The sequence below is a fragment of the Schistocerca nitens genome, chromosome 6 (genome assembly GCF_023898315.1).
Source record: "Schistocerca nitens isolate TAMUIC-IGC-003100 chromosome 6, iqSchNite1.1, whole genome shotgun sequence".
NCBI classification, from domain to species: Eukaryota; Metazoa; Arthropoda; class Insecta; order Orthoptera; family Acrididae; genus Schistocerca; species Schistocerca nitens.
The window spans coordinates 739,088,931-739,116,229 of record NC_064619.1 but is presented as its reverse complement, the minus strand read 5'-3'; the positions used below and the strand labels follow the sequence as shown (position 1 = coordinate 739,116,229).

General features: G+C 43.3%; 1 protein-coding gene across 1 annotated transcript in view; it reads left to right on the top strand.

The window, feature by feature from the left end:
• Window positions 1-27,299, top strand: part of LOC126262713 (cytochrome P450 6k1-like) — a 145,733-nt gene that overhangs the window by 27,437 nt on the left and 90,997 nt on the right. Inside the window, exon 2 of the mRNA XM_049959497.1 lies at window positions 19,873-20,099. Coding sequence (XP_049815454.1) covers window positions 19,880-20,099 — 220 coding nt within the window. The 5' untranslated portion in view covers window positions 19,873-19,879. The remainder of the gene's footprint in view (window positions 1-19,872; window positions 20,100-27,299) is intronic.

The following is a 27,299-nucleotide window of genomic DNA, read 5'->3' as shown; positions in this document are numbered from 1 at the left end:
ATATAAGTTTAGTACTATGTACTTTCACTGATTTGGCTGGAAATATGCAAACAAAATTTCACTTTGTTGTGTAGACAAATGACGCTTTTCTGCAAAAAATCAGACCTTGTGCTATTTACCAGCCATTTTTCGTTATTAAAACAAACGACACTGTTCAGTAAGTGTGTGGACGTTAGAAGACAATCGTAAATGGATTGCCCTGTTATTTACCGTTTCATATCTGTTGTGGTCATTAGGAAAGTAAAGAAAGGCAAAAGTGGAGCAATTTTTTCGTTACTGCCGCAATTTATTGCACTATATATGCTCTCTTTTGTAAAAACGACACTGTTCGCACTCATCTTGTATTGTATTAAAAAGATTAACATGGAGTCCTGCTCTTGCTGTGAATAACAAAAACCGGACAAGTGCGAAAACAGGCCCGATATGAAAGAATCGTAAAAACTTAATTACGTCCATGGTTAACAAGAATAATTTGTCGTTGCTCAGTGGCCTGGCGTAAATCTTTCAATTGGATCCCACTTCTGATATCTGCGTGTCCCTAACACACCGCAGTTTAACGTGGAAATCGAACCAAGCGTCGTTTCTGGTCACGCTTCACACAGATGACAGATGAAGGGTACGTTGAAAGGAAGAGTGAAAAATCTCTGGTCCGAAACCACTCAGTCTTCTGACACGCGCTTTAGCGCTACACCATCAGGTCCGACATCGGTACAGAAACTTCATGATTTTGATGTGTATGTTTGCTAGTACCAGAATAAACTGACGTAAAAATTGCAAGTCGAGAAAGAGTTGTACGACATAAACGACAGTTGGTAGGCGAGTTTCTGCATCTGAAAGGTGGTGTCTGTTCAAATTACGCGCTAGGAGGGCCACTCTGAGGATGAACATCAGGGTGGATTTAAGCGCGCGCTGTGGCGCTCGTCGGCGTTACTTACCCTCGAGATTGGACGTTGTGAGTTGACGTCAGTCAAGAATCCCCCGGACACGACAATGATGCCATTATCAGCACGTCACTGAACTTGAACGAGGTTGTGTAATAGGGCTACGAGTAGAGGACCTCCCGTCTGCGATATTGCAGAAAGACTTGGCAGGAATGTAGCTACTCTACGTGATTGCTGACAGCGGTGGTCGCGAGAACGTACGGTCGCAAGAAGAGCAGACGACCACCGAGACGGAAGACCGTCGTGTTGGCCGTATGACTCTGGTGCATCGTACTGCATCACCAGCAGCAATCTGAGCAGCAGTTGGCACCGCAGTCACACAACGAACTGTTACTAGTCGGCCAGTTCGAAGAAAGCTCCGAGCCAGACGCCCCGTAGCATACACTCCACTGACCCGAAACGACCGGTATTTGGGAGTTCAGTGGTTTTTTGTTGGCTTACACGATCAGCAGGTCTGTCTCTAATCGAGTAGTTATGGGACATCTTCGGGAAACAACTCCAGCGTCATCGACGACCAACATTAACAGTCCGTGCATCGATCGACAAAGTGCAACACGCATGGAACTCCACCTCACAAACTGACATTCGGTATGTCTAGAACGCAATGCATCCACGTCTGCATGATTGCATTGAATATTCTAACGGTTATACCAGTTATTGAAGTACCAGCGTTTGAGATTTGCAATGTGCTTAGATTAACCTGTGATCGTGCAATGTTAATCACTTAAATACACTGCTGGCCATTAAAATTGCTACACCAAAAATAAATGCAGATAATAAACGGGTATTCATTGGACAAGCGAGCCGCCAGCCGAGCCAGCGAGGCCGTCACGCGAGGCGACAGGCCGCTGGGGTGGGGGGGCAGCTCTCATTTGCAAAGCGGGGAAACTCGCTGCATCATTATCGTTTTTCGCAACACCTGCAGCTACCAGTCCAGGATGCGAGAAGCCCGTCACGCGAGGGGCAACCGTGACTGGGTTGTTCTACAAACTGGTTTCGGAGGTCACTGCGAAAGAAAGAAAGAAACGCTGGACGTACGAGCCTAGTTTACACGACGACGTAGGGTTGCGCTCCCGCTCGCTTCCTGCATCCGATTACCTTCCCCCACGAGGATCCTTTGCCAACTCATCAAATTCCCGCATCTCCTCACTCTCACGGAACACCTCCGAGCAACCGACACCACCCGCAAGCTCCACTCCTATCGTTTCCAATCCTCATATGCTGCGGCGCCTTTGCCAACACATCCCACCAACCCTCCACTTACACACACTCCACATGCTCTTCCAACGAAACTGCAGCCATCTTCCCCTCCCCTCCCGTTGCGTGGAACGAGTTGCACGCAAGGGGTTTCATCTGTCACTGTAGACACCGCGACATCAGTACACACTTCAGTTTCATCGTTTCGCAGGTGCCTGAATCGTGTCTGAACTGAAGGTTTTCGCAGCTGCAAGAGTTGCGGCGGTGTTAACGCTTGTTTGCGTGGAATCGCTTCATAAGAAAAAAAAAGGAAACATGTTTCGATTCGTGACTGGATAGACGTCAGCTCGGGTGCTCAGCGACCTTACTGAAAGAATATATACTGGAAGACCCAAGAAGTTCTTTTAATTTTCTTATAACGTCATCATAACGGTTCACGTATCTTCTAAGTAGAGGTAACAACGCAATAAGGAATAAAGATACTGTAATGCACGAAGCACTGCCGCCAAGACTGAAATTACAAATCAGACTGCGTGCATTACAGTCGAGAACTCTCGCCCTGCTAGAAGATGCAGTTTTAGTTGGTGATGACGCTTTTCCACTAACACCAATAATTATCAACATTAACACCAATAATTATTCGAAGCAGGCAGCATTAAGAACAGAATGGTTTGCAAACCATTCTCTTGAAGATGGATATGTACTGTGCCAATATTTCAAACTTTAAATAGATGAATATGGAATAAGGAATGCAGCTTCCAGATTTGTATCGCCTTTCCTCTTGTCAACAATATTCCTAAAAAAGAATCGGCCAATTCAAACCACGGGATTCAAGTCTTGTAGACGAGAGCAGTTACACAGCCAGATTTACATGTGCCTCTATTTTTCTTAATTAATTTGTATTTGTACTCCAAATTTAATGAATTTTTCCCTGCAGTTCATATACTGTCAACTCATCTGTGTTCCGACCGTATACGACGACCTCGAGGGCCTACATGTCGCCGCTTGTTTTTGCAGTTATTGATGTACCAGCATTTGACATTTGCAATACCTTATCTCGCGCTTAGATTAACCTGTGATCGTGCAATGTTAATAAATTAAATACATTACTGGCCATTAAAATTGCTACACCAAGAAGAAATACAGATGATAAACGAGTATTCATTGGACAAATATATTATACTAGAACTGACATGTGATTACATTTTCACGCAATTTTGGTGCATAGATCCTCAGAAATCAGTACCCAGAACAACCACCTCTGGCCGTAATGACGGCCTTGATACGCCTGGGAATTGAGTCAAACAGAGCTTGGATGGCGTGTACATGTACAGCTGCCCCTGCAGCTTCAACACGATACCACAGTTCATCAAGAGTAGTGACTGGCGTATTGTGACGAGCCAGTTGCTCGGCCACCATTGACCAGACCTTTTCAATTGGTGAGAGATCTGGAGAATGTGCTGGCCAGGGCAGCAGTCGAACATTTTCTGTATCCAGAAAGACCCGTACAGGACCTGTAACATGCGGTCGTGCATTATCCTACTGAAATGTAGGGTTTCACAGGGATCGAATTAAGGGTAGAGCCACGGGTCGTAACACATCTGAAACGTAACGTCCACTGTTCAAAGTGCCGTCAGTGCGAACAAGAGGTGACCGAGACGTGTAACCAATTGCACCCCATACCATCACGCCGTGTGATACGCCAGTATGGCGATGACGAATACATGCTTCCAATGTGCGTTCACCGCGATGTCGCCAAACACGGATGCGACCATCATGATGCTGTAAACAGAACCTGGATTCATCCGAAAAAATGACGTTTTGCCATTCGCGCACCCAGGTTCGTCGTTGAGTACACCATCGCAGGCGCTCCTGTTTGCGATGCAGCGTCAAGGGTAACCGGAGCCAATGTCTCCGAGCTGATAGTCCATGCTGCTGCAAACGTCGTCGAACTGTCCGTGCATATGGTTGTTGTCTTGCAAACGTCCCCATCTGTTGACCCAGGGATCGAAACGTGGCTGCACGATCCGCTACAGCCATGCGGATAAGATGCCTCATCTCGACTGCTAGTGATACGAGGCCGTTGGGATCCAGCACGGCGTTCCGTATTACCCTCCTGAACCCACCGATTCCATATTTTGCTAACAGTCATTGGATCTCGACCAACGCGATCGCGATAGGCTACAATCCAACCTTTATCAAAGCCGGAAACGTGATGGTACGCATTTCTCCTCCTTACACGAGGCATCACAACAACGTTTCAACAGGCACCGCCGGTAAACTGCTTTCTGTGTATGAAAAATCGGTTGGAAACTTTCCTCATGACAGCACGTTGTAGGTGTCGCCACCTTGTGTGAATGCTCTGAAAAGCTAATCATTTGCATATCACAGCATTTTCTTCCTGTCGGTTAAATTTAGCGTCTGCAGCACGTCATTTTCGTGGTGTAGCAATTTTAATGGCCAGTAGTGTATGTACACATTTGCTAAGTAACGCTGTACCTAATTACCCACACTTGTCTTGTTATCGCCACTACAGAGATAGAACGAGAGCAATGGCGATGCATTTATTATAACAGAAAACATCCGCAACGACCAGCGTAAGCCGGCACCACAGTGCCGCTTGTCATGAGGTGTCCTGTGATGCAGGTAACACTTCACTCAGCGCTAGGCCTCAGAAAAGAAGCGTATACGACATTCCTTCACGCTGCCTGATGAAACGTGCGCAGAGGCGTACTTTTGGATACCAAGACCGTGTTTGTCTTCCTGTCGAAACACATAAAAAAGAAACATCATGACTGGTGGTAGGAAAAACAATTAATTTAGGAAAGACCGGTTACTTAGACTCTGTTCCGAAACCGGAACTTCTGAAACTATAATTTAAAATCCGTCCCTGACCCAGTCGCTAATGTGTACTCTCTCTCTGTACAATTTCCGACCTTCCTCACGTTGTCCTTGCGTGAGACGTACGCCAGCTGTAACAGGGACGGTCTCCAGCCTGTCGCACATGCTGGTTCTCCAAACTTTCGCGAGAGTGTTTCCACAAAATAACGTCGTCTTCCCTCCAAGGACCCCCATTTCAGCTCTCCAAGGACTCCCATTTGAACTGACGGAGAATTCCCAATACTCACGCGCAGATCCAAAATGTAGCAACACATCTCTGATTTGCTTCGATATCTTCCTTTAAACAGACGTAGTGGGGGTTCGAAACATTTGAGCAGTACGCAAGTCGCATAAGTGTCATGTAAGATTTCTCCCTTACTGATGATCTACACTTCTCTAGAATTCTCTCAACAAACCGGACCATAGCCGTTCCTGTAAACGACCCTATGTACCCGTTCCATTTTTACGTTGATTTTCAATTGGTGCAGAACGAATGCCTGTTGTGTAAACCTACGTAATTTCTCACTTTGGTCATTTCCATTATGTAATCGTCCTTATGGAAGAACATATACACCGTTTGAGATGTCATGTCTTGGATGTTGGTAACACGTTAACATCTATATATTTTACTTTCATATTTTACTTTCCTGACGTTTATCTCGTTAACTCGTGTTGATAACAGTACTGCTGATTTAAAATTCATCGAATTCCACAGCCCTGTAATTTTGTAACAGCTGCTGTTCGGTGTACGAATGTGTCATCCATACCGCTGTACTGGCAGTGTGGATGACTTGTCAGTTTAACGTGTGGTTATGCAATGCTGTCGGGATGAGATTATTTATAAACATGCCTGTGAACTGACGGATTGGTCGGCGAGACCTGTCCATAACGTCTTCCGTTTTAAGTCTCTGTGTTTTACTTGGCACGCAGTGGCACGTAGAGTTTTCCTCTGAATGTTTCCAGTTACTGTCCTTTTCGTGTAATATCTTTCATTACGCCTCTGTTCTAATACATACATTGCGATTCGTGAGGGTTGAAGTACAGTCCCCAGCATCTGCCCCCAACATAGATCGCTTCCCACAATACCCCATGCAGTCTTTAGAAAAATCGAACCAACTTATCATTATAATGGCTGAACATTTAGTCTCACAATTTGTCATTTCTAGGTTTTCTTCTGAAGGTAACTTCGCTAGCTAATCCGTAGCTACACGAAACGACGTAATGAAACAAACAATGTAATTTTTTTCTGTCTATGCTATATACTGGTATTATCTGTCTGTGACATGACTTGTGCAACAAACAACATTCTGTACATAGCCAGTGTGCTGTCGTGTTAAATCCTCTGAATTATATTTAATATCCTTCTGTTATTTGCTACCACAGCATTCCCTCATTTTCCTACCGTTTCTTTGGTGGAAAGTACTCGGTACTGGTTTGGTAGCAGTAACTGTGTTGTTGCTTGTGGAAATCTGAAATGTTGTAACACACTACTTAGGTGCCTATGGCTGAATGACGAAAGTTTTCTCTTAACTGATGCTCAGTACCTCTGATGTTTGTACCTTACGCTGGCTCTCAGAAACAAATTTCATTTAAGATGCATTTGTTGGATGCACTACACCTCAGTTCCAGCCCGAGGATGACGGATGGGTTTGTTCTTATCTTGCCACTGTGACACGAGGTATGATTTTCCAGCATACACGTAACAGCGAAATCAGCCAGTAATCCGTAATTCTCTTTCCTTTGGAGCAAGTACCGTTATCCGTGTTGTTTACTAGAGTTTAAGTGTCGGTGACATTATCCTCTGTCATTACTTTGATGAACTCTTTCTTGATGACAGAATAAAAAACATTTATAAAATTAAAGGTGATACCATCTAATCCTGGGCTCTTGCAGTGTGGCATGATTTTTATTATTACGCCTTCTATTCCTCCGTGTAATATGTCTTCTAAAAAAGTAATGATGCTTTTAGTGCGATAGATATACGTACAAAGATCAGTCAACTGTGGTGTCTGTATACCACAGATGGCTGTGCTCCATGCGGTCTTTGGAACTGATCTTTCCCCCTCCAAGCCGGCATATTCGTTCACGCCCGCAAACAGTACGTTACCAATATATATACATCCACATCTTTTTTCGTCTTCTTATAAGATGGTGAATGTACCATTTCTCATCTAGCTGGTCGCTGTAAACCTTACTTGTGATGATTTCCTTTTCTAGTTCGTTCTCCTACACCTGTGAAACCTTCCTTTATGTTTTAAATCGTTTCGTCGATCTACCTCTTCGTTATCTACTTTCATCTGCATTTTACGAGATAAAAAGTACAGTAGTAATATACCGTATCGTTTGTCCGGTTACCGTTTTGCCGGCCTCTGTGGCCGAGCGTTTCTAGGCACTTCAGTCCGAAACCGCGCTGCTGCTACGGTCGCAGGTTCGAATCCTGCCTCGGGCATGGATGTGTGCGATATCCTTAGGTTAGTTAGGTTTGAGTAGTTGTAAATGTACAGGACTGATGACCTCAGATGTTAAGTCCCATAGTGCTTAGAGCTATTTGAACCATTTTGGTTTCCGTTTAGAGTTAAGGTTATATAATTTCTGTCACAAGCTCTCACACCGATCAACCAGATCACGAAAGAAACGTCTCCGGTTGATCCACGACTGGTGACGAGCACCCATACTGTTTGGAACACGTTACAACTGAATTCCCACTTTTGGGTTAAGTAGACTTATTTACATTTATGATTATGCGTGGTGTTTGGAGAAGCGGATATGGATAACGTCGTAACCTTGCCTTTTCGGTACAGATTCTATGAAGCCTTGATGCTACTAATTCCGTAATAGCAAGTCGACCAACCACGTCTTTCATGCTTAAACCTCCAATCATGGTTCAAATGGCTCTGAGCACTATGGGACTCAACTGCTGAGGTCATAAGTCCCCTAGAACTTAGAACTACTTAAACCTAACTAACCTAAGGACAACACACACATTCATGCCCGAGGCAGGAGTCGAACCTGCGACCGTAGCGGTCGCGCGGTTCCAGACTGTAGCGCCAGAACCGCTCGGCCACCTCCAATCGTGGTTCAAATGGTTCAAATGGCTCTGAGCACTATGGGACTCAACTTCTGAGATCATTAGTCCCCTAGAACTTAGAAGTAGTTAAACCTAACTAACCTAAGGACATCACAAACATCCATGCCCGAGGCAGGATTCGAACCTGCGACCGTAGCGGTCTTGCGGTTCCAGACTGCAGCGCCTTTAACCGCACGGCCACTTCGGCCGGCCCTCCAATCGTGTTTGGAATGTAATACAGAGGAGCGTTAGGTATAATCCATACCAATATAACACTTTGATGTGTGTTGTATCGCTTTAATAAGGTTCTGTACTGAGGAAAATAACGTAGTATTTATATACAACATGTTATTCCATAGTAGTAGGTTTGTGTTTAGGAGTATAGAAACAAACAGCAAATAGTGATGTGCGAAAAAGTGTGATGTGAAAAACATAAGAAATGCATAGCGCTGCAGAACAACCAAAAATTAGACCCCAACTACTAGGGTCTAAACAAGAAATACACCAACGATGTGTTAGCAGACGGCATTTCCTTATGCAAGCGAGAAATCAAGCGAAAATCACCGTAAGTAGAAATCAACACGTTCTTAACGAACTGTTTTTCGATCTTACAGCAAATCAAAAAGTGGAAACTTAATTACAGAACACTGATGATGCTCAATGGAGCGAAACGCGTCTGGTTAAAAACAAAAAGAACTCATTTTGTAGTTGCACCGACAGAACAAAGCTACCCTGAAGAATTTATTAGTATACTACATCTTTATTCTTCGTGTCTACATATTTATTTCTCAACACAGTGAGCCTGGCAACGAACGCAATTCTCCCAACGAGAGATCCGTTTCTTGATAGCGCTACTATAAAATGTTTGACTTGGTTCATGAAACCATAACCTCACGTCTGTTTGCACCACTTCACCTACATCAAAGTGAAGTCCTCCTTAAGATTTGAAAAACGATGAACATCATATGGGGCCAAGTCGGGACTGTATGGAGGATGATCGATGACGGTGAACCCAAGGTGTCGGATTGTTGGAGATGTCGCAAAGCTCGCGTGTGTACGAACTCTTCTACAACTAGAAAGCCCATTACAGTATGTCATTCTCAGGCACCGGCATACCAATGCTACATAATTAAAGGATAACTTTTTCCAAACTCGTAAATGTCTTCCTCTGCGACGCATAAGTTTTAAATATGGCCCAAAGGTGCCTGAAACCTTCCTCTGTAACAGCACAAAAGATTGCTACCGTGCGACGTGACCCTCCGTCTAGGCGACACACAGTAAATATTTTTCCGTCTGCACTTGCTCATGCAGCGAAAGTTTAATTATAACCACGGTGTACACTCTGAACAAATTACACATATTGCATAAAATTATATTTTCCCTGAAACTGGAATGTTGAAAGACACATATACTACATTATACACTATGTGATCAAAAGTATCCGGACGCCTGGCTGAAAATGGTTTACAATTTCGTGACGCCCTTAATCGGTAAGGCTGTAATTCAATATGGTGTTGGCCCACCCTCAGCCTTGATTACCACTCTCGCAGGCATACGTTCAATCACATGATGGAAGGTTTCTTGGGGAACGACAGCCCATTTTTCACGGAGTGGTGCACTGAGGCCTGGCACAAAGTCGGCGTTCCAAATAACCCAAACGGGTTCTATAGGATTCAGAACAGGACTCTGTACAGGCCAATCCATTACAGGGATGTTACTGTAGTGGAACCACTCCGCCACAGGCCGTGCATTATGAACAGACGCTCGATCGTGCTGAAAGATGCAATAGCCATCCCCTAATTTCTCTTCAACATTGGGAAGCAAGAAGGTCCTTAAAACATCAATGTCGGCCTGTGCCGTGATAGTGCCACGCAAAACAACAAGCAGTGCAAGCCCTCCAAGAATAACACGACCACACCATAACACCACACCCTCAGAATTGTGCTATTGGCACTACACACGCTGGCAGATGACGTTCACAGGGCGTTCGCCGTACCCTCACCCTGCCATCGGATCGCCGCACTGTGTACCGTGATTCGTCACTCCACACAACGTTTTTCCACTGTTCAATCGTCCAGTGTTTACGCTCCTTACACCAAGCGAGGCGTCGTTTGGCATTTACCGGCGTTATGTGTAGCTTATGAGCAGCCGCTCGACCATGAAATCCGAGTTTTCTCGCCTCCCGCCTAACTGTCATCGTACTTGCACTGGATCCTGGTGCAGTTTGGAATTGCTGTGTGATGGTCTGGATAGATGTCTACCTATTACACATTACGAACCTCTTCAACTGCCGACGGTCTCTGTCAGTCAACATCTGCAATGGCACTATGCTATTCTGCTGCAGAGTATGCCTGTCCTGTTTCGTATAATTCAGCTTATGCCAAACAGGTGGATGTAATTCTCAACGAAACTTGCGGAATTATAACAGGTTGCTTGAAACCCGCTCCAGTCGAATGGCTTTACTACGTCGCAGGAATAGCACCACCACCTGTTTGAAGAGAGATAGCTGCGAACAATGAAAGAAAGGCAGTGGAACTGGAAAATACCCATTCTCTGTATGAGCATGAACTGCTTCCGCAACGACTGAAGGAAGAGTTTCCTCAGGACATCAAAGAGACTTCGAACCACCGCTGAAAAACCTAGGCTACAACTTGGACAGCTACGACCTACATTCCCCCTGGCTGGAAAAGAGTTGTTGAAGCTTCACCTCCAGGCCATGACGGGGAATGGGCAACTTGGAAGTCCCTGAATAGACTGAGACCCGTAGTTGGAAGATCAAAAGTTAACTTGGCAAGCTGTGGATACACTGATCCAAATGTTATTCGGTGTGGCTGTGGAGAAGAACAGGCAGTTCGAACCATGCTTCGGCGTCAGTTGTGCCCAGTCTCCTGTACAGAAGATGCTCTTGAACAAGCAACATAACATGCACTGGAAGTGGCCAAGTTTTGGTCAAAAGTAATTTAATCATAACTATGTAAAACATATGTACATGTACCCATATGTTTCTGACACGAGAATAATAACAACAGACGAGGTCGGCCTGTACGCTTTTGGGCTGTACTTGTTCCTTCACGTTTCCAGGAAACAGTCGACCTAGGGATGTTTAGGAGTGTGTAAATCTCGCCTACAGACGTATGCAAGTGACACCCAATCACCTGACCCCGTTCGAAGTCCGGGAGTTCCTCGGAGCGCCCTGTTCTGATCTCTCCCGACGTATAATGACTACTGAGGTCGCTGATATGGAGTACCTGGCAGTAGGTAGTAGCACAATTCACCTAATACGAAAAACATATGTTTTTGGTGGTGCCCGGTTACCTTAGACCACATAGTCCATATGCAGTGTGATTCATCTAAAACTTGTGCAAATGAAAAGTGTTATTGATGTGTGGTTTCCATAGAATGGATTAGTAGTCAGGGCCTGGTACTGTTAGCCAATACACAGATTATAATAACACGCAGAAAGAGCATTTTTGGTGCAGACATACACTTTTTAAATGGAGCAATGCTTATGGACATTAACAGACTAAAAATAAGGCAAAATACAATGTGGTGTTTGTTGCAGGAGTAAAGCGAGTCGTTTATGAGGTATCGTAATATGCAAAGCTTCCACACCGACACTTTTCTGCACCATTCAATTTGCGTAGTTGCTACGTACGATGTTGTTACAGTGTGCTTGTGTGTTTCTTGTGTGCACTGCGTCTTGTTAGTCAGTTAGTGTTCGACAGTGCAAGCAGGGAGTGGACGATGGGAGTTACGAACGCAGAAAAACCAACATGTCCATAGTGTTTGGAGAGTGTAACAAGAGGAAGTTCGTTCTTGTATGGTGTATGCGGCAAGGTATCTCCATAGAATTGAACCATCTCGGTAATCATTTATCAGCCTCTTCAATTAGTTTCGTGAAAGTGGTAGTATAACACCTAGACAGCATAACAGAAGGAAACAATTGACAACAGAGGAGGGAGGAGAACTGTTCTTGCTGCTGTTGCACTTGATCCGCAAGTTAGCTCCCGTGCAATCGCACGAGGAAGTGGCATCTGTCAGGGAACTGTCCTATGCATTGTCCAATCCTTGTCACATCTCTCCCCATCAAGACCTGCAAGGAAACGATTATGAGAATCCTGTTAACTTCTGTACATGGGAACTTTAAGAAAGGATACTCCAGATGTATCGTGTATCTTGTTTAGTGACGAAGCCACATTCACCAATCGTCACCAGGTAAATCGCCGAAATATGGACTTTTGGTCTGTTGACGATCCCCACTGGCTTCGTCAGCTGGAACGTTAGCATCCATGAAGTGTAAACGTGTGGTGTGAGTTAGTGAACTATTAGATCAGAGGTCCGTTTTTCACAGATAGACCACTGAAAGCACGCAGGCATCGCGACCTCCTAACAGATCATCTTCTGCAGATGGCAGAAGATTTTTCGCTACAGAGTATGAGGAACCTGTGGCACAAACATGACGGCTGTCCAGCCCGTAGTGCTCGAAGGACTGCAGCATGTCTTAAGACTTGTTTCCAAGCCGGCACGGGTGGCCGAGCGGTTCTAGGCGTTACAGTCTGGAACCGCGCGACCGCTACGGTCGCAGGTTCGAATGCTGCCTCGGGCATGGATGTGTGTGATGTCCTTAGGTTAGTTAGGTTTAAGTAGTTCTAAGTTCTAGGGGACTGATGACCTCAGAAGTTAAGTCCCATAGTGCTCAGAGCCATTTGAACCATTTTGAACTTGTTTCCAAACTATTCGATTGGATGCAGAGGCCACTCCTGGACTTTTTTTCTGTGGGGAAAGCTGAAAGATGCTACCCACAACGACATAGCAACTATATCTGATGATATGCAGTTACGTACCGCTGCAGCCTGCTCTGACATCTCCCCTGAAATGCTAATATATGTGCAGCATTCGTTCCATACCAGACTGGAAGTGCGTATTTCCACTCCTAGTAGTCGCTTTGAACACAATCTGTTACGGTCAACTGTCCCGTTAATGGTAAGAATCCACATAACTAGTGCATGCACTTTTGTTGTTGCTTATTGTGTGCTGTACAGATATTGTACAAGTGCAGGTGAGGGAAATTTTCAAAATATCTTGTAAACGACTCACGCTAGTATCTTACAGCAAACACCACTGACCTAATTTACCCTACTTTTTGTTTATTAATGTCGATAGGTATTGTTCCATTTAAAGACTGTATTTTACACACGGAATCGCACTTTCTAAATCTATTGATTGGCCAATAATATGAGACACTGACTGCCGATCTATTCTGTGAAAACAGCACATCAATCGTGCTTTGCATTTCCGCAGTATCTGCAGACCACGTGAGCCGTGCGTGGCTCGCGTTCCCGCCATCATGTATTTTACACCCTGTTTTTAACGTACTTCCACCTCGCTACGTTAATTTAAATTACTACTGTCACTGAGTTGCTACTTTGCCTGACCGTGAGCGGCGCTAGCAGTGCGTATCGACACATCCCCTCTCGTAGTATTTTTGCTCGACTGCTATTACTTCCCGCTCGTTGTCTGGTGGAAGTGAGTTGGTCGCAGTTCGGATCGGCAGTTCGCGTCGGGAGTTCGGGCTGCTGCAGTTGGAACGCGTCTGGAGCGCAGTCCGGACCTGCCGGTCGGGGAGTTGCAATGCGGCGCTGGTGCAGTCGGGTTGGAGCAGCGAGGTCTGCGTCGACATGGCTCGCCCGACCACTGCCGCCACGCATCACTTGAGCCGGGCCACGGTCTCGGTGGATCGTCGGTCGGTCTTCCTACCGGACGACGCGTTTTGGCTCGCCGATCGTTCGTGAGTCGGCTGTGTGTGTGTGCATCGACTCCCGATTTGTCTTCGTGCGTGCTTAGTTACTGTTGGTTATCGTTCAGGTCTTCGTGCAAGTGTTTGTCAGGTTGTGTGTGTAGTTCGCGTATGTCCACTGACGACTATTTTAGATGTTCTCGGTATTCTGAGCAGTCGGTCGGTTGTTACGGACGAGGGAAGGTATGTCCGAGCAGTGCAGTTGGCTACGTCCGCTGGCAGTCCCTGCGCAGTGTCGGAGCGTGTGTCGAGCTGTCCGATCGCTACGAGCTTCGTGGTACCGACCCAGGACGTCAAAGTTGAGCAGTGGTTTCAACTATCCAAGCCACGTCCATTCATGTTGTGGTGGTTCGTTCCCGTGGTTTGCTGTTGGGGAGGTTTTCCTGTGAGCAACACCGACTGTTTCTACTGCTGAAATTTAGCCGCCATGCGGTGCAGTTAACTATTTTGGTCGACTACAATTTGAGTGCACCAGTGGAATTTTCTGTCATGTGGCCGTTAGTGTTCAGGTTACCTGACCTGGGCACTGATGTAATTGCAGGCAGCGTCCTTTCCTCATCTATTGCTGCTGTCCAACATGGTGTGTAATTTTGACAGCTAATACATACTCCACTGTGGATTATCACGTTTGTAACCTTTCCGGTTTGAGTTCTCATGTACTGACTGATTGACGTGAAGCAAGTCGTTGTGTCGGTCGGTCCGTGGCTGTCCCCTGGTTGGGTTCCGACGGATCAAGTACAGTTAGGCTCACCACCTGTCTCACCTCAGTGAACGAGGGCAGACCGACCTCCCTGGAGGCCTTCTGTGTGCCACCGGTGTTTAATTATCTGTTGTCAGCTATTTTAAATTTAAGGCTTATGGTTATTTTGGTTTTCTTAAAAATTTGCAAAACTAATTTTTAAATTTAATTTCAAGCTTAAACATTGCGGCCTTCTGCCTTTAAAATATTATGGTAATAATACTTAATTGTGGCCTTCAGCCATTGGTATTGCACATTGCATATGTATGTTCTATCTGCTTAGCCTTAGGGCTTTCCAAGTTGCTGTGATACGTTTTTTAAATTTATTTGATTTGCCTCTTTAATTGCATTTTAATCTTGTTGATTTTTAAGATTTCTTGTTAAACATTCTGTCCTTCTGCCTTTAAAAGTCTATGGTAATATATCCCAAAATTTTAAAATTTAATTGTGGCCCTCAGTCATTGCTATTGCACTTTGCATATGTTTGCTTTTTTTAATTATTTTATTGCTTTCTTAATTGGATTTTTATGTCGTTGATTTTTAAGATTTCTTCTTTGGAGGCCTTCGGCCGTGAAAGAGTTGCATTCGGTAAAGGTCCGGCTATGTGCCGCTTTGGTTGTAAAGGTTATTAAGTTACAATAAATGACAGAAGGAGAAACTGACCTCAACCTTTGGCCCTTTCCACAATCCTGTCACCTGTTCTGCCCAGCGGGTTTAGCGGGCGTCTCAGCAAGTTTTAGGTGATTCACTCTATGCGCAGTATTACCTGGGACCGTGTGTATATATTCTCAGATAATACAATGCTGAAAGCACAAACACTGTTCATTATTTCGGAAAAACCACTAGAAGTGTTTCACCTTTTGGTCAGCACGAAAAACGAAATGAAATGATAATGTTTGTTGACTTGTAAGAGAAAACCTAGTGTAAGTGGGATACGATTTGTAAGCTTGAATTTAAAGTTTGTGCATGTAACTTTCCGAGACGTCCATGTTTGGTTAACAAAAGTTAGTTATTATGGTTGCGCAAGTCCATAGCATGTCTGGCATAAACAATCAAACCTTTAAAACTCACCACTCTTCTCAGTGTACAGTACAATACCGTTTACGTACAGAATTGTAGTACCTATGTTCATATGGCAACGGTGCATGGAAGTGTCTTTCATGGATTAATAAAATGCTATCATGAGCTATGTATCAATGCTCATTCTTACTGAGTAGCAAAATGAGTTGTATACCGCAGTGTTCATCATAGTACATGGAATAGATTGTCTCTGTAAACCATGTGTGTACCAAAATTTGAGTTCCAAAATGGTTTGTACACAAGCGACACACCTGATATCCTTAGGTTTGCTTTGTTTCACGTTGCTTCGCATGAGCAGCACATTAATGAAGTCTCCTGCATTCAAAACATTCAGACCACACGAAAAGTAATTGATATCCAAGATCGACTGATAACCTGTCGGATTTTTCACATAGAAGTAGAGGAGTTGTAACTCAAGGCATGGCTCTTCATGCTCCTGGATGGCATCTGTCAATCTGCTTCCCTGTGAGATTAGTTGGATAATGGTAGATGACTGGTTTGTAGGGTATGCCACTTCTGTTGTTGTCCTCAGATGTGGTGTGACGTATTCGTACAGCGGTGAGAGCCGACAGGCCCTCACGGTGCCACACGCGGAGTGTGGGGTGGCCTGTTCGCCAATAGCAGGGTGGCGTAATGTTTTGGATCATTAACAAGGTGCAGAAGTCTTGTTGTCTGTGTGTAGAACTGGCTGCACGCCGCCCGACGAACTTGCAGACGGCATGACGTACGCTGAGGGAAACGGCAACAGAGAAAGCGCAGAAAATTTGCCGCAAACAGCGACAACAATTCTTAAAAAACATGCCATAACGCACAACAAGAGTTAAAGAACCCACTGATGATGGCGATATTTGTCGCTGAAACTAGTCTGGAGAATAAACAAATGACAAATTGTTTTGCATGAGGGCGGACTCACAATTCCCATACTGTTGTTGTTTTAGGCAAACACGGACCAAATGGAAGAATTCCAAGACAAAGTTGCCGAGAAGCTTGCACTGAGCAAAGAAGAATTTGATATATCTATTAGTTGTAAATATATACAGGGTGTTACAAAATGGTACGGCCAAACTTTCAGGAAACATTCCTCACACACAAAGAAAGAAAATATGTTATGTGGACATGTGCCCGGAAACGCTTACTTTCCATGTTAGAGCTCATTTTATTACTTCTCTTCAAATCACATTAATCATTGAATGGAAACACACAGCAACAGAACGTACCAGCGTGACTTGAAACACTTTGTTACAGGAAATGTTCAAAATGTCCTCCGTTAGCGAGGATACATGCATCCATCCTCCGTCGCATGGAATCCCCGATGCGCTGATGCAGCCCTGGAGAATGGCGTATCGTATCACAGCCGTCCACAATATGAGCACGAAGAGTCTCTACATTTGGTACCGGGGTTGCGTAGACAAGAGCTTTCAAATGCCCCCATAAATGAAAGTCAAGAGGGTTGAGGTCAGGAGAGCGTGGAGGCCATGGAATTGGTCCACCTCTACCAAACCATCAGTCACCGAATCTGTTGTTGAGAAGCGTACGAACACTTCGACTGAAATGTGCGGGAGCTCCATCGTGCATGAACCACATGTTGTGTCGTACTTGTAAAGGCACATGTTCTAGCAGCACAGGTAGAGTATCCCGTATGAAATCATGGCGGTGAATCGAGGAAGTACAGTACATACTGACGAAACTAAAATGAGCTCTAACATGGAAATTAAGCGTTTCCGGACACATGTCCACATAACATGTTTTCTTTATTTGTGTGTGAGGAATGTTTCCTGAAAGTTTGGCCGTACCTTTTTGTAACACCCTGTATATATGAAAAGTGTTCTGCACAGGCTCCTCACTTTGAGGAGAATAGAAATCCACCATCATCCCCTCTTGATGATGCGTTATATTCACTGGAAGCTACATGGAATTTGCATACATGTAGAAATTATTTTATGTGAGACTATGTGTCAGACTTTTTCTTTCGATACTTACTGACTGTTAATTCATCAGGTTTCGTTGATACTTATTTGAAGAGCGAGAGACCAGACGTAAGTGTTCCTCATTCTATTGCTCTTAGTTCACCTGCAACATTCATAGAACCAGAGGTATGCTGTATGGATGTAAGTCCATATATTCTATTCTATATTAGCCACGGCATCCCACGTATCTACCGGTAATGATGATGTGGGTGCATAGTGTGTTTGTGTGTGTGTGTGTGTGTGTGTGAGAGAGAGAGAGAGAGAGAGAGAGAGAGAGAGACAAAATGATGGCTGGCTGGTGCTGTTGATGGCAGAGCATCATGGGCAGCGCCTCCCACCAGCACGGGATTATGACGATCTAACGCGCCAATTGGACAGAATTTGGCACTATGTCCCTTACTAGGACATCCAACAACTCTATCAGCCAATGTCAAGACGAATCATTGCTTGCACAAGAGCCAAAGGTGGCCCAACGCGTCCCTGACTTGCTCCATTTGTGAAGCTGTTTCTCTTGAATAAATCGTCCAATTTTTCTGAAATTTTCATCATTTATTTGTTTGTACGTGTGCATCACATCTACAGATTTCCGTCCCATTCGGACAATTCCTCCTTGGTGCGTCGGCTTTTTTTTCTCTTAAAGTGTATTTAGCTATTTTTCTGATTTGTATATGGCTATATGCACGCAAAATTAAATTTCTACTTAATTCTGTTGAACTAATTTTCCTTTTCTTTGTCTTAAGATAAACTTTACGTATATATGAAACGACAGCATAACAATAGTGTCCATCAGTCTACGAGTTTGGGAATATTTGGAAGTGACGATGTAATTCATAACTCGCGAGCTATGACATGGATAGACAGTCTATTTAGAACGAGGGAAAGAAAACAATAAGAGAAGTGAGGTGCAGGAAGTATGTGGGAGACTTTTCAGCTTTATTTTTTTCCATAGCATAAGATAATATTACCTTTTTTATATATTTTTCTACTAACATGTTTGACATTTCAGACTCTATGTCTTCTTGTATTTACATATCATCTCACATCGCTTTAACTTAAGGAATTTTCAGGTTGAATTTGCCTCTTACACTTATGTATTTGTTGGGCTTCTTTATAATGTATACTCTCTGTATAAATAGTTACCATAGGATGTGGCGCCATTACTACAACAATTATGTTGAGTGTAGTGCTGTAGTGAGCCCTCATAAGATATGAAAGATTTGTAAGAAGTCATGAAAGACGTTAAGGAGGAAGCAAAAGAAAAAGGTAAGAGAGGAAATCGTACAACATAAACATGAGCAAAGAAATGGGACGAAGAAGAATTTGTGATGAAATAATCTGGTTAATCAGGTAGGGTAAATGTCGGATGAAATGTGATTAGGTAGGGCAAAGATGACAGATGGTTAAGTAGGGCTATGGAGCTAAATAATGTGGACTTATAAGTATGTATGGAATATATGGCAGAAAGAAGCAGAGAGATAAACAGTTGTATTTGTTGGAAGTTTGATGAAATTATAGGTAAAATGATTAAGAGGTGCACAAACTAAAGGATGAAATATATCTAGATAGCGTATTACTTAATCACTATAGTAGGTATGAGAAGAGATTGACGTTTGACCTACTGCAAAATTATTCTTTGATGTGATACTTGGTTACTCCCGAATCCATGATTTCCTAGTTATGTATTTGTTTTCTCCTTACCTGTGTGTGTGTGTGTGTGTGTGTGTGTCCACGCACATGCTTACGTAATTTTTAAAAACAAAATTTAGACCCTTTCTCCTCACTTTTGAATATGGCACCAATTTATGCAATTAAGATGAAGCTTACATATTTATTTCTTTTCCTTTTTTTGCATGAGTAATTTTGATAAATAATTAGATACTGCTTAACATGATGGGCAAAATATTGGTCGGCTGCGTCGTTTTGATCGGCTCTGTAAAGTATTGTGCTGTGATTTACCATTTCATGTTAATGCATGCTAAAAAAATTAGTTTCATAACAATGACAACTTGCTTTCTTTCTTTATGCCTTGTTCCATCTTAAATTTCCTAGCAACACCATCATGAATTTTTAAATTTATCGCCACCGTAATCTTTGACTGTGACGTCACGCAGCTCTGAAGCCAGGACCTCAAAATCTGAACGTACAGTGCATCCCCCCTCCTACCTACCCGCCGCCACCTGCACCGGCTGCTCTCCACCCTGCAGGCCCAGCATGGCGCTCGTGCTGTCGTGGTGGCTGGCGGAGCTGGTGGTGGCGCTGTCGGCGGCGACGCTGGCGCTCTACGTGTGGTTCCAGAGGGGCTACCGCCACTGGAGGAAGAAGGGCGTGCGCTACCTGGAGCCGACCTTTCCCTTCGGGAACTTTGCCCAGGCCGTCCTTGGGCAAAAGAGCTACGGACATGTGGCGCAAGATATGTATAACGAAACTAAAGGTAATCTTACTGCAGTACTTTCATTTTTAATACAAGATTGAGACTTTCATACGATTCGTAAGGCATTCTGTATGTACACAGCAGTAAGTTGCACCATTTACTAGACCGTGCTTTGCTAACCACATACGTTATAGATTATACCAATTTGTGAGGAATGGGATGAGGTTTAATGAATGCAAGAACTGTAAATCCAACAGTATATAGATCTTGCGGAAATGTTTTCATGTTTTTATTCATTTTTTAGGAATACGCAGTTTCCAGAATTTATAAACAAATACTTAATTAATAAAACACGAAGTTCTCAACTACTGCCAAGAACTCCTGTACACAACAGAAGTAGTGTGCCACAAGGAAACATTTCATATTGGATTGCGTTTATCAATTTTCTTTCTTTTCTGCTGGGAGCCTAAAGGAAATTAAACTTGCTGAATTGTGCACATCATACTGTACAGCGATTAAGGAGTTTTAAGCAAGTGTATATCGTTTTTCCGTTTTGTATTCACTGAATGAATGTTGAGGTTTCTTCTGAATGAGTCAGTATTGTCAGCAACAAGTCTCATGATGAAGTCTATGTACGGGGACGACAGAGTCAGGGTAACCAACGGTCTACGCGAGTTTTCTGAACTGACACTACAGATCAGTCCGACCGCGAATGTTCTTGATGAATGTTATCACAGAATGTAACGCCACGCGAGACAACAGAGAGAAAGCAAGAAAACTAAATGATGCCTCACGTTTCAGCGTCAGACACAGTGCAAATCAGTCTTAAATTAAAGATAGCACCATTCATTTTCTGCACTAGATCTTGAATAGAATACTTCTAAGAAAGACTTCCCTCTGTACTCACTCCTAAGAATATAAAATCGTCGACATAAATGATTGTTTGACGACCTTCGGCCAATAAAAGACTTCTAAGTTAAAAACTTAGGCGTTGCCTTTTGTTATCGTTAAGTATTATTTTGTTCAGTGAAAACAGAACCATATTAACTACATCATTTGTAGTACATCGTCTTTCATAATAACACTTGTGTCACCTGCAAAGAGAACAATATATATGTCATCTGTCACGTTTAGCAGCAGACCATTGTTGTGAATCAAGAAAAACTACCGTCCTAGCACAGCCCCCGTAGCCAATAACTGTTACCTTTATCTCTTTCAACCCTTCTACAAAGTGGTTTCACAAACGAGTGTTTCAATATGTCTGGGAACTGACCACATCTAAAGATTCACTGCATAGGTGACTAAGTAGAGAAGTATAGCGCACTGCTCTTCATAATCCAACTTGAAATTATATCACACCCACGCAGTTCTTTACTCTATCATTTAATAACTGATTCAGTTTCATCTTTCTTAGTTTCCTCTAGCTTCATGTGATGTAGTTATCTGAGAACAGCATTTTTCAGGAGTTAGAAGTTTCTGCCTGTACCAATAAGATTTTGATTTAACTTGTTGACTGTTAACAAGAAGCGATTACCAATCATTTTCGGCGAGTTATTGTGGGTCAGTGAAGCTCTAAGTCATCAGGTGGATGACTTACAGTTTGCGTCTCCAGTAATACATGTTTGATATATTTAGCACCCACGTTCTGCCCTGACTCCTCATTCACAATTGTCAAGTAATTTTGATTTCGTTCTGAGATCTTTCTGGTCTCTTGATACAGGGCATAAACATTGTTTTGAGCTATCTGATTTCACTCCTGAGCAATTTTCAATAATATTGACGGTAGAAAAATTTTGTTGCAGGCTTTTGACTGTCCTTTATATTATAACACAGCTCCAGTTTTCTCCTAAATGATTTTCTGATGCCATTAGTTATCCAAATCTGTTCTTTCCCTTTATGAGAACCAGACATAGCAAAATTATTTCACTAGTTGTCGAGGATGTATGAGACAGACGGAACACCTTCACATTTCACCACGAATATAATATTTCCAACTCCAAAGAAGAAAGATACTGACAGGTGTGAATACCACCGAACTATCAGTTTAATAAGTCATGGATGCAATATATTGACAGAAATTATTTACAGAAGATTGCAAAAATGAGTAGAAAGAAACCTCAGGGAAGATCAGTTAGGGTTCTGGAGAAATGTATGAACATAGGAGGTAATACTGATCTTACGACTTGTCCTAGAATAAGAAAGGAAAATCACATTTGTAGCATTTGTAGATTTAGAGAAAGCTTTTCACACTGATGATTGTACTACACTCCTCGAAATTTTGAAGGTATCGGAGATAAAACACTGGGAGCAGAAGATTATTTACAACTCGGACGGAAACCACACTGCAGTTATAACTGTCGAAGAAAATTAAAGGGGAGCAGTAGTTGAGAACGTAATTGAGACAGGGTTGTAGTCTGTCTCCCATGTTATTTAATCTTTATATTGAGCAGTATATGAGGGAAAGCAAGGAGAAATAAGGAAATGGAACTAAAGTTCAGGAAGAAGAAATAAGAACTTTGAGGTTTGCCGATGATATTGTAACTTCATCACAGGCAGTACAGAACTTGAAAGAGCAGCTCAAAAGAGTGGAAAATATTTTGAGATGAGATTTAAGATGGAGAACAGCAAAGGTGAAGCAAGGATAATGGAAAGTAGTCGAATTGATGGTGCTGAGGGTATCACACTTTTAAATGAGGTAATAAAAGAGATAGATGAGTTTTACTTATTTTTAAGCAGCAAAATAACAGATTATAAACGAAGTGTAGGTGATATAAAAAGCAGATTGGCAGTAGCACAAAACAAATTTCTCAAAAAAGTGGAATTTGTAAATTTAATTTGAAGGCTAGGAAGTCTTTTCTGAAGGTATTTGTATGGAGTGTTGCCATACACAGAAGAGAAACGTGGATGATAAATAATACAGGCTAGAAGAGAATATAAGCTTTTGACATGTCGTGCTGTATTGAATTTCTGAAAATTAGATGGTTAGATCGAAAACGCATGAAGAGGTACAGAACAGAAATGCGGAAAAAATAAATGGCATAACTTGACTACATCAAGCGATCGACTGACAGGACACATTCTGAGGCATAAAAGTATTGTCAGTTTGGTAATGGAGGGACGTGTGGGGAGTAGGAATTGGAGAGGGAGGCCAAAGCTTGAGCACAATAAGGAGGTTCACACGTTTGTAGGTTGCAGTAGCTAAACAGAGATGAAAAGACCTGCAAAGAACAGATTAGTACGGAGAGCTGAAGCCAATCGGTCTTCAGACTGAAGACCGCAACGCCAACACCAGTCGATAGGTGAGTGGCTAAGATGTCTGTGCCACATGTTGTCTCATTTCTCAAAAGGGAATGTCCGAGACGACATTTTGAAACCTGCCGTGTAGTTTATTATACAAGAGGAACACACTCAAAGAAACACAAAGTCAAAATTTTAGTTGCTAACACAAATCGCAAGTATTTTTAAAAAATGTTGTAAATTGCCAAATTCATACCTTGCTAGGTAGCACTGTAGCCGCAGCAGACATCACATCTGTAACACGGCAGGCACATATTTTTGATTCACATAACATTGGAAAAAAGATAACAGGGCACAACGAGATCATAATTTGTAAATTGTAAACAATGGACGTAAAACTGAATTAGCTTTTTTTAATTTTCTTCGTATATGCTTGCTAATAGCATCTTTGTGCAGGTTCCAGATTTTCACAGTAATGTGGTATCTGGTTAATGGTTTCAACATCGCAAAGATAAAATAAGAAGAACCTGATATGCAATCGAAATCACCTACTTTCCTTGGAGGCATACATTTGCGCTATTTATTAATTAATTTCTACATTAGTTCGAATGACGTCGACATTTCGTTAGAAATAGCGGAAGCATTAGAAGAAAGAGGAATTAATTGTGACGATTCTGTGGATTGTGGTTCGAGCGATGATAGTTATGCTAATTAAAGTCCTAGCATAAACACAGTACCTTTCTAGCCCAAAGAAAACATGGAGACCAACAGCTTTCAGTGGCGAAGAAAAGGTTGTAAATTTTTTGGTTAAACAAAGGAGGGAGAAAATACTTTAAAGTTAAGCTGTCAGCAAACTTAGTTTCGTTTCGTGAAACAAGCACATGAAGTGTATACATGGAAGAAAGATTTACACGCAATACGAACCACGTGACAAATTGAATCTCATAAAACAGTAAAAGACAAACTATTCGAAAAATTTAGAGCTGCTTATAAGAATCAATGCACTGCTATTAAGAGACCTACGAGACTAGGCCCTGTGAATTGCAAGTGAGATGAAAATTGTTGATTTCAGGCTTCTTCGACTGGGCTAAACAGGTTCATAACATTATACGGAAAACGAAGTCGCAAAATTCCTAAGTTTACTTCAAGTAAATGTATAGAGGAGCTGTCATTAGTATGAAGTATGATAGACGAATTATTAGTTTCTTGTTATCCCTTAAAATGCTGTGTATGAAGCCCATCAGTCAGGTTTCCTGCAAGAACTACACGCAAACTGCACTTTATCATTTCGAGCGAAAAAAAGACAGTTGATGAATACTGTGACATTCATACACAACAATGCCATTGACAAGTATCAATCGATTACTGTTTCTGCAGATTTACATGTCTTCAGAACCTCAAGGCAAATTAAGACTAAATATTTAAAAAAGTACAGTTTAGTTGCAAAACTCTTGTAATCGATGTATCAAAATCTGGAAAAATGGGAGAGAATTATTTTCAACACTATATCCAAAATGTCTTCTCACCTGCTGCAGAAAATAATTCATTGCTTCTGTTGGACTCTTGGTTTCACCATAACGACTTCTATGTCTTTAGAATGAGGACGAAAAGACTATTAATATAATTAGAATTCCACGTGGAACTAATAGTGTGATTCAGGCCCTCAATAGAGGAATTTTACGATGGTGTAAAGCATTTTTCAGAAAGTTGTCAGACTCTATATATACCGATAGCTGTTTGTCATGTCTGCTTTATCAGCGTAACAGTGTTGTTAAATTTCAGTGAACCACGCATTGTCAGTTTGGATCATCACGTATTATGAGTTTGATCAAGGAGGCCTGGTAAGCAGCACAATATGCAAAACAACGGTCACGACAGTTTCTTACTCCATCCCAATAATCTAAACAAAATTGTTAAGGCTTTCGTGGCCACTTGTTGACAAACTGCCTATTGGCTTCTGTCTCGGGTTCTTCGGCCGACGTTCATCTAATGATTTTTCTGACGTTTCGCCAGCACGAGTGGCTGGCATTGTCAAAGCTTCACCCTCCATTGCCGGTGGTGAACTGGAGGCGAGCTCGCGGCCGCAGACTATATGTACATGGCGCGCCAACGTCCGAGGGCTTCTCCGCGGTCATTTCCGGTGCGGTTCTCCTCTTGCTACCTGCGACGGTCGTTCGCTGCAGTACGGGAAGCCAGGATCCGTTTACCTTAAGGCTTTCCTCTTTCTTGTTGAAACTGTTCGCGTGTATTTGTATTTCTACAGCTTCTCTGAACAAGCGCGTGTGATAGTGCTTCTCTACAGCTAGAACTTCCGTGTCGGCGAATTTTATTACGTTTACGGTCCCATTCAGTGCGTGCTCTGCCACGGCCGATTTCTCCACCTGCCCCAGCCTGCAATGTCGCTTGTGCTCTTTGATCCTGGTGTTAATTGATCGTCCAGTCATTCCGACATAAACTTTTCCGCATGTGCATGGTATAAGGTATATTCCCGACCTTGCAAGTGGGTCTCTTTTCTCCTTCGCCGATCTAAGACACTCTTTGATCTTCCTTGTCGGTTTGAAAATCGTCTTTACGCCATGTTTGCGCAATGTACGGCCGATTCTGTCCGTCACTCTGGGAATGTATGGCAGAAAGGCCGTACCCGACATTTCTTTTTCTGGTTCCTTACTTCGCCGAGTGTTGGGCTCTGTTACACTTCTAATGTAATTTGTGGAGTACCCATTGCTCCTCAGAACAGTTTCCAGGTGTTGCATTTCTCGTTTGAGGTGTTGCGGCTCACATATTCGTCCTGCTCTCGTTACGAGCGTACTAATCATACCTCTTTTCTGGCTCGGGTGGTGGTTTGACAGTTTGTGCAGGTATCGGTCCGTGTGTGTCGGTTTTCGATACACGCTGTGTCCCAGGTTTTCGCCTTCCCTTGTGACCAGCACATCTAGAAATGGCAGTTTCTTGTCCTTTTCTACTTCCATGGCAAATGTTATGTTGGCATGGAGGCTGTTCAAGTGTCTTAGGAAGTCACCGAGCTGTTCTTCATCATGGCTCCACACCACGAAAGTATCATCGACGTACCTGTACCACACCTTAGGTTTGCAAGTCGCCGAGTCCAGTGCCTGTGCTTCGAATTGTTCCATGAAGAAGTTGGCCACCACTGGACTGAGAGGACTACCCATGGCGACGCCTTCCAGCTGTTCGTAGAAATCGCCATTCTACGTGAAATAGCTCGTGGTGAGACATGCACGGAAGAGCTTTTTGATGTCTTGCGGGAACATGGAACCGATGTGCTCCAGAGCGTCACTGAGTGGCACTCTCGTAAATAACGAAACAACATCAAAGCTGACCAGGATGTCGTTTGGTGCAAGTTTCAGTTTCTTCAGCTTCTCAATGAAATGTCCTGAGTCCTTAATGTATGTGTCGGACTTCCCCACGTGTGGCTGGAGCAGAGAGGCCAAGTGTTTTGCCAGTTTATACGTTGGTGAGCCAGGAGCGCTAACGATCGGTCTCAGTGGAACTTTGTCCTTATGGATCATGGGTAATCCATACAGCCGAGGTGGTAGTGCTTCCGTGTTGCGCAGGTTTCTCTGTATGTCCGCCGGCAGCGAAGACGCCTTGATTAATCGATTCGTATTCCGAGTGATACGCTGCGTCGGATCTGCGCTGAGTGCCACTCAGTGACGCTCTGGAGCACATCGGTTCCATGTTCCCGCAAGACATCAAAAAGCTCTTCCATGCATGTCTCACCACGAGCTATTTCACGTAGAATGGCGATTTCTACGAACAGCTGGAAGGCGTCGCCATGGGTAGTCCTCTCAGTCCAGTGGTGGCCAACTTCTTCATGGAACAATTCGAAGCACAGGCACTGGACTCGGCGACTTGCAAACCTAAGGTGTGGTACAGGTACGTCGATGATACTTTCGTGGTGTGGAGCCATGATGAAGAACAGCTCGGTGACTTCCTAAGACACTTGAACAGCCTCCATGCCAACATAACATTTGCCATGGAAGTAGAAAAGGACAAGAAACTGCC